The sequence below is a fragment of the Caretta caretta genome, chromosome 1 (assembly GCF_965140235.1).
Source record: "Caretta caretta isolate rCarCar2 chromosome 1, rCarCar1.hap1, whole genome shotgun sequence".
NCBI classification, from domain to species: Eukaryota; Metazoa; Chordata; order Testudines; family Cheloniidae; genus Caretta; species Caretta caretta.
Window position 1 is genome coordinate 234,998,784 of NC_134206.1, and position 20,821 is coordinate 235,019,604.

Sequence of the window (20,821 nt, forward strand, 5' to 3'; positions counted from 1 at the left end):
AGTCCAAACCTATTTAAGGCAGAGGCCATTTAAAAAAAAAATCACTGTCAGCCTAAAGTATCAAAAACCTCCACTGTCTTCTGATATTTGGGTATATGATGGGATATTTAAAATTCTTTTTTAGACTAAAACATGTTTTTTCCTGAATCATATTTTAACCTCTTAGAGAAACAGAGCTGAGAGCGCAAAGACCACTGACTCAACAGCTCTTCTTTATGTAGTAAATGCAGCTCTTAAAGTTGGGGGCAGTTACATTCAGAACCACATTCTACCAACATGATTTGATTCAGTCTTACAGTCATGGAATATTCTGCTGTGCAATTTACAAAGCACACACTGGGTATAGGTTGTTATCACGGTTTGACTTAACAAGTCCATCTGTCCATCTTGCAAAGAGTCTGGCATTTTGAGGTTCAGTCACATTAGATGACGTGTGAGAGAGGAAAAATGGTCATCGGAGGACAGAAAGGAACGACAGAAGAATGCCGAGTTCTTGAGCTGTACTGTTCAGCCACGTGGCTTTGAGCTGACTCACCAGAAGGCTCAAAGGTACAAGTGATCAGAGGGAAGTCCAGACTACATTTCAGCATCAAGACAATCCCTAACCTGCTGCTACTAAAACATACAGTATAATAAAATAATTCAATTAGTAACTATAAAGTGGAAGTCGAGCTAATTCTCACAGGATGTCACTCTGAAACAGATGATGTCAAAAAGTACGCTGCGTTTTTGTCATGTCCCTTTGTGCCATGGCTTACGTTAGCCATCAGTCAGTCCAAGAGCAGGGAAAGGGAGAGGATGGCATATGGGGGCTGAGGAGGGGGAGAGAGGGAATGTGTTATTTATCTTTAATTACAATATATCAGAGCAGCCTGTAAGTCAAAAAGGGTACAGCTGTTACACTTCAGTAACAACTAGCAGCTACCGAAGCAAGGAAACACAGTTATTTCAAAGAAAAATCCAGAAGCCACCCAGTGTGGGAACAATGATTATCCAAATAAAGAGGAAAATAATCAATTAATATCTTGGCGAACTGGAGGGAGAGGCTAAATCCTGCAGTCCTTACACAGGCAAAACACCTACTGGGGCACGACAGAAGGTGGGGAATGAAAGTCATGATGTAGGATTCATAATAAGATGTGGTACCTGAATAGCACATTTCATGTAAATGCTCTCAAAGCACTTTTGAAAGTCTCATTAAAACTCAGTGCTGTGTGTGAAGTGGGCACTATTTTACTCATGCAACAGATGTGTAAATTGGGCACAGAAACTCTCCCTCCCAAGGTCATGCAGTAAACGAGGAAAAGTGGTAGACTTGAGGACAGAACACAAGTACAAAGATACTGTAGTGATAGGCACTTTTATAAAATCCTAGGCACAGGGGTCATGTTCTGACTTCCAGTCATGCAGTCTAACCACTAAACGAGCTGCAGCAGTTTTCCTCCAAACCTGACATAAAAACAAAAAAAAAAAGCATAAAACAAACACGTGTAACACAAAATGATGATTACTAGAAACGAGCTCCAGACGTGAAAAGCACAGCTAAACACAATGATCCCTTATTGTTTTACCGAAGGGGGTTACACTAGGTGAGTAGCAGTATCTCATTAGCTGGAACCCTCTCTCTTACCTTTCTCAGATGATATTTCAGTGCAAGTTGAAAATACTAATGGCCACATACAAGCAACAATGGAACAAGGGCTCTCCTCCCCCCACAAATTAACTGTAACATGCTGATAATGCCAATCCACCCTCATCTCATAAAATCTATTTAGTGACTCCAAATAGGGATACACAGTGGTTTCAAGTTCACACATAAAAAGGATCCATTAATCATAGTTATCGTAATTTGGTAGCCAGTTACGAGTACTTAAAACTCCCACTGCTCCCTATCACCGCAGTAGTTGTGTAAGTACATAATAAATGATACGAAGGCTGCCAGGTGCTACAAATGATGGGCTCAGTAGCACAGGGATGAGCGCAGTTGTTACTTGCCACTGAAGGTCAGAAAGAAATGATACATCAGCGCACTTTGCATTGAGCTCGGCCCTGAACTCATTTTAGCAATTATATCATAGCTTTTTGGGGGGAGGAAGGGAGTTTCATTCTCATGATGTCCTGAAAGATTTTTGAAGGAAATAGATTGATATTCCCTAAAATACTTCAAGTAGCAAATACCATCCACGATAAGCCAGTGGTTTTCAACCTGTGGCCCACAGACCCCTGGGGGTCCACAGATTACGTCTAAGTTTTCCAAAGGGTTCCACACCTCCATTTGAAATTTTTTTTAGGGTGTCTGCAAATGAAAAAAGGTTGAAAACCACTGATATGAGCAGTGAGTGAATGTCATCTGTTACAACCTGGATCAGGTAATACCAGATCTGTTGTTGGGATTCGTAGAACTCGCCCAGACCCACAGACGTGATACAAGGGCTACTTGAAAAAGAGTCATTTAAAATGAGCGTCCAAGTCACATGAAAATATACAGTAGGGAAAAACCCTGCCCTGGCCCAATGTTGGATTAGGGGCTTGAGCCAGCCCCCTCTGAATCTTTCTTTTGACTTCAGTGGAATTTGGATCAGGCCCTAGAGGAGCTCATAGATTTTTTTCCATTTGTAACATCTGTGATTCTGTGACAAAATTAGTCAGAGATTGAGGGAAACTATCCTAATGGTCAGTTCAATTAGATTGTAACATAGTGTCACTGTGGGAGCAATAAAGCCCCACTGCTTGGGTCATTTAAAAGCATAATAGACAAAGCAGTAGAAAATACATTGTAAGGAGCAATCCTGCAAATAGCCCCACTCAAGAGGGCCAGAGAACTATAAAAGTGACAGACAAAATCAGAAAAATACACATGAGAAAATACTTCCAAATTGGCTTAACTGGTCCTACAGAGTACAGCTAATCAGGAAGAGTTAATAGCCACAAACAGATGAGAAGTTTTTTAAGGCATTATAACCAAAGAAAGTAATCTGTTGGAGAGTCAGTGGCAGGCCTCCAAGCAATGTTCTAATTATATTTTTTAAAAGAAAGAAAGAAAAGAATATGTACACACACAGTGTCCCGAACCAAATAAAATGACTAAGCATCACAAGTCAGACTCAGTTACATGGTCAGCTGCAAAAGTTACTTGGCTCTCTGTCATGGATAGCTGTCATAACTTAACAAAACACTGATCTAAAAATGACAAGAACTTGATTGCCATCTCTCTCTCTCTCTGTCTTATATAAGAAACAAAGCAGGAGGAGTCAAAACATCTGTTGAACAGACAGATGACCTTTGCCAGAATTCCTCCTACTGCTTCACAGTTGTGAATCAAAACCTTGGAAGATTTGGAAAATGAAGACGCTCTGATATATTCCCCTAATCACCCTTTTCCCTTCCCCCACCTCATTTTGGCTCCGGTAAGAATGCTGAACATGCATCTGAGATTATGTGCATGCTTCCATTCTTGAATTACTCCATAATTCAGTAGGGCAATGTGAATGCTGGGCCCATGGTGACAGATCTCCCCATTGAGACATTCATTTGGCCAGGGTACTTGGCAAACACTTAGAGTATGCTGACCTCTGTTAAGGTTGTCTTTTGCCAAAAGCCTTTCTCAAATTGTGTAATTCAAGGTTAAACGTTTTACTGAAGCTGTCCACTCTTCTGTATTCAATTCCCCCTCCACCTATACCCATTTTCCTTGATATGAATATTTTCATTCAGGTTTGATATGCATACATTTTTTGTGCTCATAGGGATGCAGCCACTCTAGAGTGTCAGACACAGCTATCAAGTTCATGTTCTTCTTATTCCAAGTGAACTGACAGGACCAGACTAAGCAAAATCCTTTTGTCCAGCAGCCTGGATGAACCACAAACTTGGTCTTTATCAATGAAATTTTGATATCTTGCTTGTCAGATCTTGCACTTTAAAATCCCGAGTGCATTGACTGAGCAAATGGCCCTCTGTCTTAAGTTCCCTATATACAGTATTGAGCAGAAGAAATGGACAGGTTGCATGCCCTGATACTTTGTTAGGTGCCCCTCTGATTCTGGTCACCCAGTTGTGCCACATACTGCACTAAGGGACGAAAACACGTGGCTAATTCCTAAAGGCCAATATGGAACAAATCTGCTGGATGGCAACATTTACCAGAAAAAACTGAGGTGAGAGGCTAGTTTTCAAACCAGCCTTTGATTGTAAGGTTCCAAGGTAGAGCCCAAGGCACCCTGTTGTATAGTGGTGAGCACAAAGACTCCACTCAGTATACCACAGTTATTAATAGCTTCACATATACCACTCCATCAGCGCACATAGGAGTTTTTAAGTGCCGATCAGATCAGATTAGGCACTAGTCCATGCAAGAGGGCCTTGCAATATAAGTTCCTTTCAGCTTGGCTACAGAAAAACATTCTCTGGCTGGATAACCACACTGGAGATCTTAGTTGTCCTCTGAGAAGCCAACTTAAAATATTTTTTCTAGCCCATATAAAGAATGAGTCCTATCCCATTATCAGACATAAGTGAGAGATTTTTAAACTAACCTTTTCTCAGTCACAAAATCCCAAGTGGAGGTCCTGAGTCCACTGAAGTAATAAGCTTCGTAATAATTTGCATTTCTACATTGCCTTTCATCCAAAGTTCTTAATGGAATCTTACCCCTCCCCAGTGAGCTAGGGGAGTATAACGGATTTATCATGCTGACAGGAGAGCTCTCTCCCGTCAGAATAGAGTATCTTCACCAGACGTGCTACAGCGACACAGCTGCATCAGTGCAGCTGTGCTGATGTAGCGCTTCTGGTGTAGACTAGCTCTCACGGAATACAGAAGCAGAGATGGGAATAGAACCTGGGAGCTTGTATGCACTGAACTGAAGGGTCAGGCCCTTAGTTCTGTATTTTACCTCCTAGAACACACCAAATACATGTAGATGTTGTTTTTATTTATATCCAGATGCAGGCAGAAGATTTCCCATTTTAAATACTATGGGGTAAGCCCACTGGTGACATAAGGGAATGACTTTTGCATTCTTACTCCAAGAGTGAATTTGATTCTGTGTTTTTGGGAAGGGGTTTTTCTAAGTTGCTTATCATAATATCTCTCACACATTAATGAGTTCATCCTCACAACACCCTTGTGGAGTAGGGAAGTATTTATATCCCTGTTTTACAGATAGGAACCCAAGACAGAGAAGTTAAGTGACTTGCCCAAGGTCACACAGGAAGTGTGTGGTGGTACCAGGATTTGGACTCAGATCTCCTGAATCCCAATCCAGTGCCATGACCACAAGACCATACTTCCTCTGTGATTGTGAAACTGAGATTCGTGCTGGTGACATGTGTTATCAGGAAAAGCAAAATAAAATATAATAAGATCAGCTACAGATCAACTATTACAATGGACCCTGCATGTAGGGCTATAAAACTCATTAAAAGCACATGCATAAAATGATAAAATAGAGTGAGACTTTCAAATGTTGACTTAATAATTGTTAAACCCCTTCTGGCTGCACTATTTTATAGTCTTCTACTGTACTAATGAAAAGGGAAGAAACAACAAAGAAGGGTTTTAACCTTCCAATTATATAAACTCTATGGACCACCAAAGAAGATGAAAGATTATTTATAATGTCATAACAATTTATCAGTTGGGGATTTTGTTGTTGTTGCTGCATCGAAGTTAAATATGAAGAAACAACGCATTCACCACCCCCTCAGCTCTTTCACTCTTACTTATTTGAGATCTCTTTCTTGTCTATGGAATAATAATCCACTCACCAAATCTAAAAGTAGAATTAAAAGAAATAAAACAACACTCCTCATTTGAGGGGCCTTTCTGATTTTATGGTACTTGTTTTAAAACTCTTCAATTCCAGTCTCAACTGGGACTGGATGATTTGGGAAGTGGGTACAAACCCTTCGACTGCTGGTTCGCTGTTCAAACCCAATCGTTTGAACTCTTGGTTCAAAAGTGACTGAAAGCTGTTTAGTGACATATATGAAATGCCTTGGTGGTCTCGGTAAACAGGTGTCCTAGCAGCTGTTCTAGGAAAAAGTTGTCCTGATTATAAAACAGAGATGCTCTGAATTGACTGTGCAAAGTCTTAACTAGTCTCTCATCCTCAGAGCTGGACTCCAGATTGAACTAATGGGCATTAGTGGAATGGAGTATGCATGTTTACTTCCTGTGCTGCACTTGTTTGTGGATATAAGCCTTCAATTTCCAGAGCTGCCATACAGCACCTTTCACAAGCACTGAATTCACACCGTGCCTGACTTAGAGACCTTTGAAGTGAATGGAAAGACTCCCATTGATTTCAATGGCCTCTGGATCAGGCCCCCAGTGTATTTATTACTGTTTCATTCCACAAACTTAAACTTCCTCAACAAATAAGGTGCTGTTTAGAAAATATTTTGCCTAAAGCACACTATTTTAAAGACGGTCGAAAGCAGAAAATCTAAAGGAACAGGGAATTATCTTTGCAAAGTTCAAGAGGGCTTAGCGGTCCGGTATGTATTTTGGTGGTGACCTCTGTAAGTTAACAGTCAAGACTTCAAAAAAAAAGTGGAAGCCCCTTTTCTCAGAGAAGGGGTGGAGGAGAGGTAGGAAAAGGAGTGTAGGCAGCTGTTTCCTTTCTACAAAAGGTTTTGCCATGTTGATTCCAGACTGATTCTCAACCGAACACAGCAGTGATCTACTGAACTGAGACTAGGTTGGAAGTCAGGGAACCTGGTTTCTATTCCTGACTTCACAGCTGACATGCTTTGGAAAGTCACACAACCTCTCTGTGCCTCAATTTCTCCATCTGTAAAATGGAGATAAAGATACCCACCTTTGTAAAATGCTTTAAGATCTATGGGTGAAAAATGGAATATAAACACAAAGTATTAGCATTCCTCCCAGCAGAAGAGAAAGTGCCATAACATTTGGTCTATGACGACAATGAAGGGTTAATCAGAGAAAAGGTGTGGGACACCAAAAATGAAGTGAGGTGGAAATCACAGCCCATACAGGATATCCGGAGAGGGAGGGCCTGCATCACATAAACAGAAAGTTAAGAAAGCGGACTCCACTTTGCTGGTAATTGTTTACTAAACAATGAGTGACTCAATTACTTAAAAGCATTACATATGTATATACTATTTTCTTCCAATTTTTTTCCTAGCTGTGAAAGCTGCTAAGCCGCTGCCTAACATTTCAGCAATGTTCTCTGCCCTAATAAAGAAATTCACACATTTTCCATCTAGACTATCTCCTGAGTAGAAAACTGCCAGATTTTCCAAACTGTACTTATGCCTGACTTGTTTACTCACCAGGATCAACATCGTGCTCATTCCAACAAAGAGCGGAGTTCTACACACACCAAGATGCCAGAGGCTGTTTGTAATTCAAATAAATGAATACATGCATTTTAGCACTGGCAAAAGCCTGGCAGTCCAGACTAAAGGGCCTGGTCATCCTCTCACTAACACCAGTTTAACTTCTTTGATTTTAGTGGGTGTACTCCCAATTTACACAATTGAGAGTTAGAGGAGAACGAAGCCCAGGTTCTGCTTACTCTGGCCATGATTTTATTGTGACCATAGCTGATGTTTTACTTAAAGCTCCAGCTCCTGGTGCTATCATTTTGTGAGAATCTAAGTTTTAATTAAAAAAATAAATAAAAAAGGTTTCCAGCCTTCATGGTGGTAGAGAAGAGTTTAAAATCGTGACCCTGAGAGGCTCAGAAACTGCAAGGCAAATTAAAAAACAAAACAAAACTCATGCTTTTTTTAAGCCTTGATTTTGAGATGGGGAGAGGGACTGACTCATGTGTTTTGAAAGTCGGGTTAGTAATGCTGAGTATGGTACAGGTAGCTTCAGGTGCAGCTTCCCCATGCTACGCTGCAAATGTTCTCTTGAACTCGATTAGGAAGGGTGATTACTCCAAGGAGTGAACAAAGAATCCAGGCTACATGCCCATTCAGACTTTGGCATCACTATAGGACCCAGGGTTCTTCCCTCACATGTTTGTGTGCTGTTCCTACTGATCTCAATGGGAATTGCACACGCACATCTGTGGGCAAAATTCATCCCTCCCTGGTGCGTCGCTCATTTTTATTAGCTAACCCTGCCCATGCCTCCCCACCATAATGACGTATCCGAAAAACACACTATTTCCCCTTTATATACATATATGAGCTTTGAGCAGGGATGAAAAAAACCAAACCAACAAAAAGTTTGCTTTAAAATGAAAAGGAGGAATCCACGTAAAGTTTGACAAAAACCTCATCCCATAATCATGCGTGGGCACTCACTAGCTGAAAGTAGTGGCACTGTGACAAATGTAGCAAAACCAAAAGCAGACTCTATTAAAAAGAGAGAGAGAAGAAGAAGGAAAGAAGTCTTCCACTGGCCATCTGTGAAAATAAGGCATGTGGCTATTAACTGCAGAGGCTGTAAATATACGCAAACCTCAAGAAGCAAATGGGAAAAAATGGACTAAACTTTAAGCTCAAACAAATCAAAATGTTTAATGCTTAGTTAGCAATGCTGGGCAAAAACAACCTGATCTTTGCAGTTTGTGCAATGTATTTTAAATATATTAAAATGTATTTTAATTCAATTAAAAAATAATAAAGATGCTTCAGGGGTCTTAAGACACTAGATTCAGAAGCTTTCTGAATAAATTGCCCCTTTACTGTGAATGATCCTGTTGAGATTGTTGATTGGACTTATTGAAAGGCTGACATACAGAGTGATGGATGGGCGATGACATAATACCTGCTTGCCTTGTTGTCGTGCTCTCCGAAAACTGGTTGCTCTCCGTTGATAGCATTAACAAAGAGGATTGCAATCCCTTCCACCTTACCCTGCATTCAAGAAATTTCCACTGGCAAAGAATCTCAGCAAAACAGAATTAAGAAGGTTTTTCTGGGTGTGCAGGATGGATAGGAAAAACCAGGGACCACATGTTAGCTTCTGTGTTGGAGGGTGATTTGGAGTCTCTAACAGTCCGTTGTCACAAAAAAGCCCTTCGTCCCCACATAGTATAAAAATTATAAATAGACATCTCTCTCTGCACTCTGAGAACAGAACAAAAATATTATACTATTAATCTTTTCTAGTGTCTTCCAAGCAATGAGAAATAGAGAGGACTACAAATTACAGGACACATATATTACACGTACACTGAGTTTGATGTATAAATGTATATAACGTGTCTGCGCAGTAAAGCCTTTGCTAGCCAGAAGAAATGCTACACTATTTTTCCAGCAAAATACTACATGGGCCATTAAAATGAGCAGGATTTAACTTTTGCAGAGCACTTTGGTACAGAATGGAAGCGCTGTACCTCTGATTAATTTCCAGTGGTTTCCTTCAGCTTAGAAAACAAGAACAATTTAACTGCCCCCAATTCCTGCCTTCCCTTGCTTTTCTATATTCACAGCCTGCTCACTATGGGCCCTATCCAAAGCCCTTTCAGGTCAATGGAAAAACTCTCACTGGCTTCCGTGTGCTTTGGATCTGCCCCCCCTTTGGGAACTCCAGCTCCAATTTAGCCTTTAGGAAGAACAATACATTATTTAAATCAAAAACTCAACTGAAAAAAAATTAAAATCCCATTTTATAGCAGCTTTTCCCCATGCCTTCAGTGAAGTGAGCTCCAGTTTTCTATTTCTCAAAGAGCAGCATCTGGTAGCTCAGGATTCACAATAATGCACTTCCTCCCCTCCCCTTAGGGGAAAGGGTAGGCTGGATTCACTTCAGCTCAGCAGACCACTGCAGTTCCTTAAGAGTTAACTCTGCTGGTCCTATCCATCAGGCAAGCAGTGAGGCATCAGGAAAGAATGATGGATGTAAAATTATTACAGGGCTGCCACCCGATACACTTAGTGCCATTTGTAACTAACACTGGAACTGACACACGTTTTTCATTATTAAACATCCACATTAAGTCAACATTGGTCACTGTCATTTCATGTTTGGCACTCTGTTAAAGGGAAGAGAGGGTGGGGGGGTGGGGGTGGAGGAAGGGAGTGAGGAGGATGATGGGAGATGGGGTGGGTGGAAATGAGAGGAAAGGCATCCTGGACCTACTGTTCCAAAAGCATGAGCAATAAAACAGGCTTCTGCTTACAATGCTGGAATAAATATTGTTACAAATAGCTCTTTAGTTACAACCCAGCAGACAAGTACATGTCAAAGCCTTTTAGAAGAGGGATGTACTCTCAGCAATAAGTGAGGGAACTGGTATCATAGGTTAAGAAACACTTACGGTTGGTTAGTGTGGGTGTGCGCACGAGCGCTGCTTGCGTATTTATAGGTGTGCACAGCATTAGTATGTCTATTTAATGGAGCATACCTGAACACATATGAATGTGTATTTGTGGAGCTGTTTCCATGCACACCTGTGTGTGTTTACAGATATGTGAGTATGTAATGTGTGTTTACTTGTTTATAGGTTCTGAGTGTATATACAAATTTCTGGCTAGCTTTTTCTGGTGGAGCATACACATCTGTTGTATGCACACACGTGTTGTGTATTTGTATATGAGTGCATTGTGCGTTTGTATGCATGCACACACATGCCAGTACCTGTGGTTGTGTACCCTCAATGTGTAGAAGAATGTGAGGTTTTGGGCTGAATAAGTAGATCATAGTCCACTTTCTGATGCTGCCCACTGCAGTGTTTGGTCTGGATGAAAATCTGCACTGTTTGAGCTACATGTATAAAAGGTAATATTGTTTATGTAGAGTAAGTAACAAGCTATAATTAACTGTAGATCACAATTATAAATAAAACTATGTTCCTGGGTTTCCAAGAAACCAGAAAAACACACACATACACACTTCTGATTTATCTTGAAGCATTTCCAAGAAAAGAATTTTAAAAATATATTTTATTGCATTCCCAATTAAAATACATTTCAGTAAAATCTACATTCATGATGTAGATTTTACTAAAACCCTCTGAAATTAAAGTACCCATAAAGTGTTGGGTGCCACAAATCAAGGCATCCAAAAATCCTAGTCACTTTTCAATCTCTTTTCCTGCTTATGCCTCCTCTAGCATAATGCCTCTCCAATCCTACACAATTTCTCTCTGTCTGACTCCTGCCTTACAGTTGAGAGCACTGCCCATCTACAAAGACCCATCCCAGCTGGGAACATGAAACCTAGCCACTGGGTCATGTGAATGTATGGAAAACAGCCTCTGAGGCTTTAAGATGAGCATTCATAAAAGAGGATTGCCTGCCCCTGTTCCTTTCCAGCCACACCCAGCAGACAGATCCTTAACAGTACTCATGACTTTGGGCCATTCAGAAATGCAGACCCAGGCATTGGTGGGTGGGATTACTATTCGTGCAATAAAAAGCCTCAACCAGCCCTTTTTTAGCTCCATACTTATACCACCAACACTGGGGAAGAAGGGACTCAATCTCTGGACCCCACCATGGCACGGTGTGCCTGGCCCATAAAGATTAGCAACATTCCAGCGAGAATGAAGTGATTCAGGATCATCATATTCAGCACATGGCATACACAGCTATGTATCAGTACATTTGTGTGCAAGCACCTTAACCAATCATTAATGCGTTCATTGCAATGCCTCTGTAGCTATCCCGTTCCCACCTGTTCTGCAGGGAGCAAGGGACAAAAGCAGGAAACCCAAAGGCCTGGCAGTTTGGTGTGTTTGCCTCTTAAATCACTGGGCCTGCCCTTAAGCTTGTTGATGTCAACCCTTAGAGACCGATCTATGATATTCTCAGTTTCTCCCTCCCCACTACGTTTCTCTCTTTCTCTTCCAAGAAAAAGGAAAGAAAAATTTCAGGAATATAATTTAACTGAAACTGGCAATACTTTCCTTTTTTTTTTTTTTTTTCCCCAAATGCCAGGGAGATGTCTTGATAAAAGCTTTAAGCAAAAACCTATATCCAAACACCCTCAAACTTTGGAGAAGTTCAGATCCTGAATTGGATCAGAACTTCCTGTCTGGCTATAATTAGATGAGAAGACCCAGAATGTATGGAAAATTCAGCTAGGTTTCCAAACTTCACAGCCACCTCCCTTTCTCTCTGCTGGGTCAATCCAAACCCCACCACAAATAAATCTCTGTCAACTCTGAGATCCTGCAGCTCCGAAGGGAATTTCACAACTAGCCCCCCCCCCATCAGTATAATGGGTCAAACCAGCAATCCAGATCCAAACACCACTGCACTTTTCTAGAGTTCAGATTTGGATCGAACCTTTGTGTCTTCTTCAGAATGAAATCCTGATAAAGTTTGGCAGCTATTGTATCAAAAAAGTTATTGCCACTTTAGAAAAGAAAACCTGAACTCCCAACCCCGCAAATGCAATACCTTCCCCTCATGCACACCCAAGCAAACAGGGAACATGAACTAGAGAGCAAAATAAACCCCAGAGCTTGTGGTGAGGGTGAGAAGTGAAAACAGAAGGGCAAGGAGGAGCCTAACAATAGGAAAGTAAGAGAATAAAGCGAATGCAGATGGCTCCACTCCTGTTACTTAATCAAAAGGCTGTGCAAAGTCACTAGAGCCGGCATAAAGTCATGTGTTAGAACAACAGCTGATCTGTGTATTAAAGAAGATTAACTTGCAGTGCCATGGTGGAGGGCCTGGGATTATTTTATGTACTTCCATTGCTGTACAAGCCGTCAGCACAATTACTGCCCTCCGATGTGAATGACTGATCTGTAACCACAGCTAAACAGCATGCTGCTTAGGGGCCTGGGTGCTTCATGAAGATGAATTTCCATACCATCAAAGTGCTTTTAATGGGCTCCCTGATCCAACCACAAGGCCTGCTTTGCAAGTATATAGGACTCAGGATGAAGGCTTCCTGTCCAAAAGGATTTGGTCGGTTGTCACTTGACAATTCCCAGCCAGCACAGGGGAGGAGAGGGGGGGAGATAGGTAGAGTTGTCTCTGCTTTGGAGGATTAAAAAAAAAAAAGGGTACAGATGCTTTCTGAATGCAACCAACTGCTGTATCCACAGCTGAATTCAATGCGCTTAACAAATAACGGCAATTTAGCTATGCTTGCGAGGAATAGCTTGAGTCACTTTGCATTAGCATCTGGCTGAGTGTTAAAGTCATTTCTACATGGGGAGCACAGAAAAGGAATTTCTGCTCCAAGCATCCTTTCAAGAATGCTTAAATATTTGAATATAAATTCCTTTGTGCTTGTGATCACTTCGCCTTATAGCTGACACTGTACTTTCCCCCCTTCCCTTCTACTACTCTTCTATATGAAATGCCATAAACATGCTCTGTCCCTCTCTTTCAATACCCAATGCCCTTATTCTTCTAAAAGAGGTTTTATGTACTGCCAGACACCTATTACACTGACCTCTTTTTTCTCCCCCTTCCTCTCAGGAGAGTGCATGAAATTGGAGCCATTTCTACATCATTTACACCCATGCTAGGCTGGTGAAAAAGTACAGTAGGAACAGACTCGCATGTACATTTAACATTCATTATCCGGTCTGCTGGCTTCTCACAGCTTATTGATCAAATTCCATCTAAAAACCAGGGAAACTGGAAAGCTATCCAAATTAGCAATCTGCTCGTTCTGGACAATATTGTTTGACTCACAAGCTTCCCAGGATGACTGACTTTCAAGTTATTGCTAAGTAGCTGATCATTTTTATTCTATCTGTCTGCCTATCTGAATGAGTCACATGGGGATCTTGGAATGAAAGAGCCACCAGAACTGGGAGAGCCAATAAAATTTCATTTTTACCGAATGCAATAATATTTCACCTTGATTATTTTGTAGCATTAAAGCAGTTTTGTCTGGAGAAATATTTGGGAAAAAATCATGGAAAATATATTGTAAAAACATGGATTTGTGACGCACCCAACAACTTTTGCACATTTCTGTCTTGGATAGCGTAACTGTCATAATTGATATTCTGTCAATGTAAACGTGGCCAGGAAGGGAGCAATGGGCTTACACACACCTTCAGCAAGGGGTAGGGCACCAGAAAGTAGTCACAGGCATTTCCTGAAAAAAGCAGGAAATCATGGAACCTGTGACTCTTGTAACCCCCATGACAAAAGGACAGTGCTAGATACAATATATACAAGTGTTCCCTGAGAGGAAAATATTACCTTAGTTGACGATTTTGCTTATTACAGCTTAGCAGGCCAGTTCAAAATTAGAATAATGCAGGGCCCCTCAATTCTAGTGCTTCTAGAAAGTATTTGGTACAGTTCGTATTGTCAATTCTCTGTTTTTTCAGTTTTGCTAAGTCATCTAACATGACTTGACAGTGCTATGTTGCAATGGTCACAAAACATCATATATGACAGCCTCATAAAGCTAAATATCCAGAAGCTGAGCCCGAGTATCAGCAAAGCTTATGATCCTAAAGAAGCTTGCATATTTGCAAATCCAGCTCATCTCACAAAAACATGTAAGCATTTCCATAAAGCAAGATTTTCACTCACACCCAGATATTTCAAAGATCACCTAGTCATAATACATATTGACAGCCTGGAACAGAGCATTAGTGGTCTCCAAAGTTTTCATAAGTACTTTAACTATGTTTTAGGCTCTACTGTCTCCATGTCTGTGTGGGGCTGTTTTTATTTGTTTTTTGACAGAAGCAAATATTCTAAAAGGAAGGAGAGAGACAGAGCAGGGAAGAGAGGAAAAGAAAAGAGAGGGAGAAGGAGAAGGAGATGTGTGTGTGTCTCTGTAATGCCTGAACATGAGGAGAATATGATCACCCAAGTGACTATCAGAAAAGGGAGTCTCAGGAACTGACCTTTTCTGTCCTGCAGTTATTGAGACCCAGACTATTCACAACAGCCACCTTCCCATCAAGCACCTGTTGCTCCCTCCGAAGTTGCTCCTTCATCTGTCGGGCCTCCTGGATTGCCTTGGTGACAGCATCGTGGTCATTTAAATAACCTGACGACGTGATAGAAGAAAGAATATCTTAAAAAGAAAGGAAGAAAGAAAGGAAAGTTACAAGAAAACATTTTCGCTTTTGTCAATGAAACTCATCAGTGCTTTCCTTGGGCGCTTAATTAAATGAGAAAGAGACAGAGACAATGAGCAGACCCATAAACCTGTCTGTGCTTGGAAATTAGCTGTTGTTATGATAGAGCCACCTGGGTATAAACCATGAGAAACATTAATACCGATAGCATCACTGATACTTGATTCCATTAGTTTCAGTGTTTACCCAACATTACAGAGATTGGCCTTGTGGTTTGTATACAGCAGGATGTAACTTGATAGGGGACGTGGGAGGCCTTGATCATGCAAGCAATCCAAAACTATTAAAAATAGACCATTTTTTCCCTTCCCTTTCTTAAAACTTGTGAATACATTAAAATAAACCACAGGTGGCGGTGGTTTGCTATAGATACAAAGCGCATAACGGCTGGGAAAAGAAACTTCCCGCTGCCGAATGCTCCCCACCACCACCTGTCATTCAGAAATGTATAAGAAACCACAGCTACATGGACCTATGTTCCCACTCTATTCATGTTGCTGATATTAGGTCAGATGTCTACACTATTTGGCTGTGAATTCACCGCCTAGGGTTTAGCACTAGTAGTGGCTGAAATATTTCATTTTAAAATGTTACAATCATCACCAGCACAGCTAATGCTATTTAATTTTAAACGTGATACTTTGTCATTTTTTTCCCTTTAGCGTACTGTAGATTATACTTATTATGATCTGCATATGATTTGTAGGATGGAATACTGATGGAAGACTCCAAGCCCCAGTCTATTTTTCAAACATTATAGGAGAAGCTAGTATCTATCATTCCTCCCCACCCACCCCCCTCCACACACACTCTTCTTTCTGTCTTTTAACTAGGGCATAAAAATGGCATAAAATGAATCTGCAATATGAAATTGCCCAGAAAAGGGACTTCTGTTTGTGACATGAGGCTAAATCTAACCAGATCCATTGGTGAATTGTGACAGATGGAGGGACTGTGAGACAGAAGGCAAGCACTAATCACACACAAAATGACCGGCTTGCCTCAACATGTTCCATGGATTCCAGCAAACTTTACACCCTAATCCATTTTTAGAACAAAAAACATCTGGGCCATAAATCCTCTAATCTGCCAAAACACGCTATTAAATCCCATGATTTGTTGAAAAACACTAAGATTAAAGAAAGGAAATATAAAATGGCTAACTGCCGTGTTAGGAAAGTGTTATTAATACTCTTTCTTTGTCTCAATTATGAATGTTCTGTTCCTAAAGAGCCTTGTCTAATCATGTCAGATTACACATCCTTGTTGTATTGCTAGACTCTTCTATCTGATCCACTGATTGCCAAAAAACATAGAACATTGTCTTGTTGCTTAAAACATTTCAGTGGAAGAAGCTGATGTCAGATTAGTTCAGTGCCTCACTGCTGTGCCCTCATTTCCCTCCCCCCACCCCAAAATAATAACAGAATGATCCTGGCATTCTGGTCTCCTTTGGAGAATTGAAAGCAAAAGTTTCTGTATAGTCTGAGTGTAGGGGGAGCAGATCAACAAATACCTTTCAGTTAAGTATCTGAAAACACTGGCAGTTTTACATAAAATTAATTTGATCCACATAACTTATTTTTACCAAATGACCTGGCTCAATGATTTTAGGGCAATGACAGCTTTTCTAGTGCTAGGAAGGATGTAATCCACAGCTCCTAAATGGTATCATAGGGGTTTTTGGGAGGGGGGGTCCCCATCTTAACAAGTCGCTTGGTTCTTTCCCCACCTTGCATCTGTTATTGATCAAGTTTGCATTTGGTCAGAATAAATTGTATAAAAGCAAACAAAAACCCAGTGACATTTAAAAATAGCAGTGCTCTTGATTAGATATTATAATAGTTATAATTTGTATTATAGCTGAATTTGCCTAAGAATTGGAATTCATGCCCTTCTCCAGACCATTTTTTTTCCTGACTACCACTCTCTTTGAGAAGATTTGGCACACGTCAGTGAATAAAAGCAAGCACTCTTTATGTTTTTCAATAGCTGCCAATATGCTGGTATGCAGAGAAAAGATTAATATAAATGCAAGTTGAATGTAAATTATTTTTGTTTAGGGTACATGGTGAATTATTGACGGAGAGATACTAAATGCACTTAGTTACAGGGATTGCCAAACCAGTATTTAGATGTTGGAGACAACGGGGAGAGGGGAAGGGGGGACTTGTTTTTGTTTTTAATAGGTAGGCATATGCCTGCTTTTGAAAAGAAATGCCTGGATTTAAAGTTATATGTGAAGCCATGACATGTGTGACTCCTCAAGTTTTAGCATGATTTACAGGCAGTGAGGATGGGTCTAACCAAAGGACTACATGCCATGTGTGCCATTTCACCAGCTATGTGCCCTACATTATTTTTGATATAAAGGTGCATGCTCCCCTTGACCAGATTCAGCTGAACAATATTGTGAGCACAGTGACAACAAACAGTCTGAAGGATGGATTTTAAAAGGGGGTTTTAAAGTGAATTTAGTGGTGGGGAAAGGTGCCAGCCTATCTGAATTCCAGGACAGTGGGCCTAAGCCCACCTAGATCAGAAGGCCCTCCCTCTCATGGGCAGCCCTAGAGACCAAAGTCCTCTTTTTATCCAGAGATCAGAGACAGCATGGTTAAGGCCTTGCAAGGTTCCCAACTGGTGTGCTTCAGCCCTGTGCTGGAGCAACCTACCTCTCACAGTAAGAAGATAGTTCAGTCTACCTAGCCCATTCAATACTTGGTCTTTTTGCTTAAAGTGACAACAAGGCTGTCAATTATGGTGGTTTTATGTCATGTGCAAACTTCTGCTAGGGGCTTGACTGAGCTCAACAACTCATTTTGTTAAGGTCAACAGAGTTTATACATGGTAATGGCTTTTGCTTACTACAACCTTGGCTGGCTGTGAACTAGTTACCTAGCAGTAAAAGGCTCTACATACCATTACCAAGCCTCTGAATCATCCAGTCCTCCATAAAGGACAGATTTTTGATAGGAGCAGCCTGTGTCTGTCCAGTTCTTGTGCTGCATTTAAAGACAGCTTATCTTGTACAGTACACACAATGATTCTGTTCAGCTAGCAACCTCAAAAAGTCACTTTCTGTATTGGTAGCTAGGAGATATAAAGCAGTGAACTCTACGTCATTAACAATAACTTAAGTATGTTATCTTTTGCTCCACAGTTTTCCATGGTTTATTAATAGTATAACACATTAATTCTTCTTACAAGAGTGACCTTTAAAGCTCCATTCATCCTCACAGCTGTTATCCAATTACATTATCACTCATTACAGGTACAGTGTTTCAAAATCTGCATTTTGTTAAAAGGAGTAAAGTAAATTGTAGGGATCTCAAATCCATGGAAAATACCATGGGTGGAGGAGGAGGAGAACAAGAGACCGTCTGCCACTCAGAGGCAGGTCAGATTCTTAACTCTATGCTTAGAGCTGCTGTTCACTCTCCTCAGGACAAAGGTTTTAAAGAGAAAAAAAATGAAAACTCAGCCCACTGTACACAGAGAGCAGCAGGGCCAAACAGATTAAAGATGCAAATACATTACTAACCTAGCAAGTTAAATAGTGTAGTTCTAATAAGAATAATACATAATAAGTCATGAATTAACAATAGGATATTTATGAAACATTTATGGAGTTCTATAGAATGTCATGCCAGATAAAGTAATTTCCCTTTTCACCCTGGCCATAGAAGTATGTTCTCTATTTGGTGCATGTAATCATAACTCCCATCAGTCTGCACACTGAGTGAAGACTGTGGGACCCACATATAGGGATTTTAAAGTTGGGGCAGAAGTATGGGTCTTAGTGGTGTATGTGCAACTGGAATATGCTGCACAGTGCACTTGGGGTGGAGTACTTGTTCATTTATAGGGAGACAGAATGGATGTCTCAAATAGTTTCAATGCATTGCAATGGAAAAATCACAGGAACAGCCAAACTGGAGCAGACCTATGGTCCGTTCAGTCCAGTATCCTGTCTCCAAAAGTGGCCAGTACTAGCTGCTTCAGAGGAAGGTGCAAGAAACCCCACAATAAGCAACTGTAGGATAATCTGCCCCCTCCCCCGACCCCCTGGAAGATCTCAACCTAATCCCAAAAAGTTAGTGATTAATTTACACCATCCTGCAATCACAATTCAAGTTACAGTAGAACCTCAGAGTTACGAATAGAGGTTGTTCGTAACTCTGACATGTTCATACTCTGGACAAAACATTATGGTCGGTTCTTTCAAAAGCTTACAATTGAACATTGACTTATTACAGCTTTGAAATGTTACTATGCAGAAGAAAAATGCTGCTTTCCCTTTATTTTTTAGTCGTTTACATTTAATACAGTACTGTACTATATTTGCTTTTTTTTTTTGGTCTCTGCTGCTGCTTGATTGTGTACCAAATGAGGCGTGTAGTTGACTGGTCAGTTCGTAACTCTGGTGTTTGTAACTCTGAGGTGCTACTGTATTTTCAATCACTTTGTACAATAGATTGGAAAAGATTATCATTACAATGGGGTGTGTCTGCATGTTACTTATACATATACATTACACATAAGGACATGGCACGCACGTTGGGGCACACATCCCTCTCCCCCTTTTAATATAAAGCACTTGTGAAATATAAAGTGTCAATAACAGCAGAACCATTTATTGTTTAAATGGTCGCAAGAGAGGCAGTTTTGGAGGGAGGGAGGAATAATAATACATTACAGAACAATACTAAAAGCAGCTAGCCTGACTATTTTCAAGATACAATGTAAAGTATGTTTTGAAATGTACCTGGTGACTTTTTAGTTAGCCATTAATATTACTCCTGGTAGATTAAGCTAAATGCACAAAGCTTTTCAGTGGACTATGCATCAAACCTGTAATTTTCTAAGGAACTGTATGCACATGTAGACATGTAACTCCTAGGGATTTGTTTAAAAGCTTATTCATCAGTTGTTTATACTTTTAAATGGTGAATGTCTGAAATCACTGTAATACAGTAGTAGCCACAAAACAATCATTTATGAATTGTTATCATACAGAAGTATCTGAAATAACACAAGTTTTTCCCATGCGGAATGTGAAGAGTTAATGCACTACTGAGATCACTGAGCACTTTTCCACATGAATGCAATATTAGGCCCCACCTTCTATTTATCATATGCCATTGTGTGGCATTGGTTGGCAAATGCTGATTTTTTTTTAATGCTGATCTCTGAGCTACATCAACAAAACCAAAAGAAAACAAACGTACCTATTGTGTTAACTCTGGCCGAAGGACTGGCTAATGTTGCTGGCACTGAGGATTTGAGTGAACCGGCCCCACTGTTTATTCTCAGAGCTGGCATATGAGGAGAAGTGGGCGATGTTGGAGATTTTCCCTCAGACGTCTTGGGTTTAGCTGAGAGGTTCAGCGGCTGGGCCACTTCATCCTACAACGAGCACAAGATAAAGCACGTCATAAAGATGCTGCTGCCGCTGCCATAGTTGTACCCAAACACATATGGTCACGTTCCATTCATGTGAAGTTGCAAATGAGTGATCCTAAAAACACATCATGCAACATTTCCTATGACGCCATCGTGTTAGGTCAGCTGGGAATCAAAATGACCCATGAACTGGAGAATTAGAGAACATTCTTTATTTGCACGATGTACATAAGAATTTTCTCCAAATTTGCATCTACATGATACATAGTTATACAATCCAAACAGGAGTACAGTTACAATAATATTTTGTGTAACTTTTAAAAACTTGAGATAGGTGGAAGAAATAAAAATTAATCACAACTTCCATCTAAAATTCAACCTCAACCCAAACCTACTTGTAGTTCTAAAACTTGG

General features: G+C 40.5%; 1 protein-coding gene across 16 annotated transcripts in view; it reads right to left on the reverse strand.

Annotated features, from left to right (window-relative positions):
- SOX5 (SRY-box transcription factor 5) overlaps positions 1–20,821 on the reverse strand; it is an 838,708-nt gene that overhangs the window by 21,482 nt on the left and 796,405 nt on the right. For 11 of the 16 annotated variants that reach the window (XM_048826912.2, XM_075121858.1, XM_075121862.1 and 8 more), the window contains 2 exons: positions 20,233–20,410; positions 14,768–14,940 (listed from right to left, as the gene is read on the reverse strand). In XM_048826912.2, the coding sequence (XP_048682869.1) occupies positions 14,768–14,940; positions 20,233–20,410 (351 nt within the window). The remainder of the gene's footprint in view (positions 1–14,767; positions 14,941–20,232; positions 20,411–20,821) is intronic. The other 5 variants (XM_048826858.2, XM_048826867.2, XM_048826947.2 and 2 more) reach the window with 3 other exon arrangements.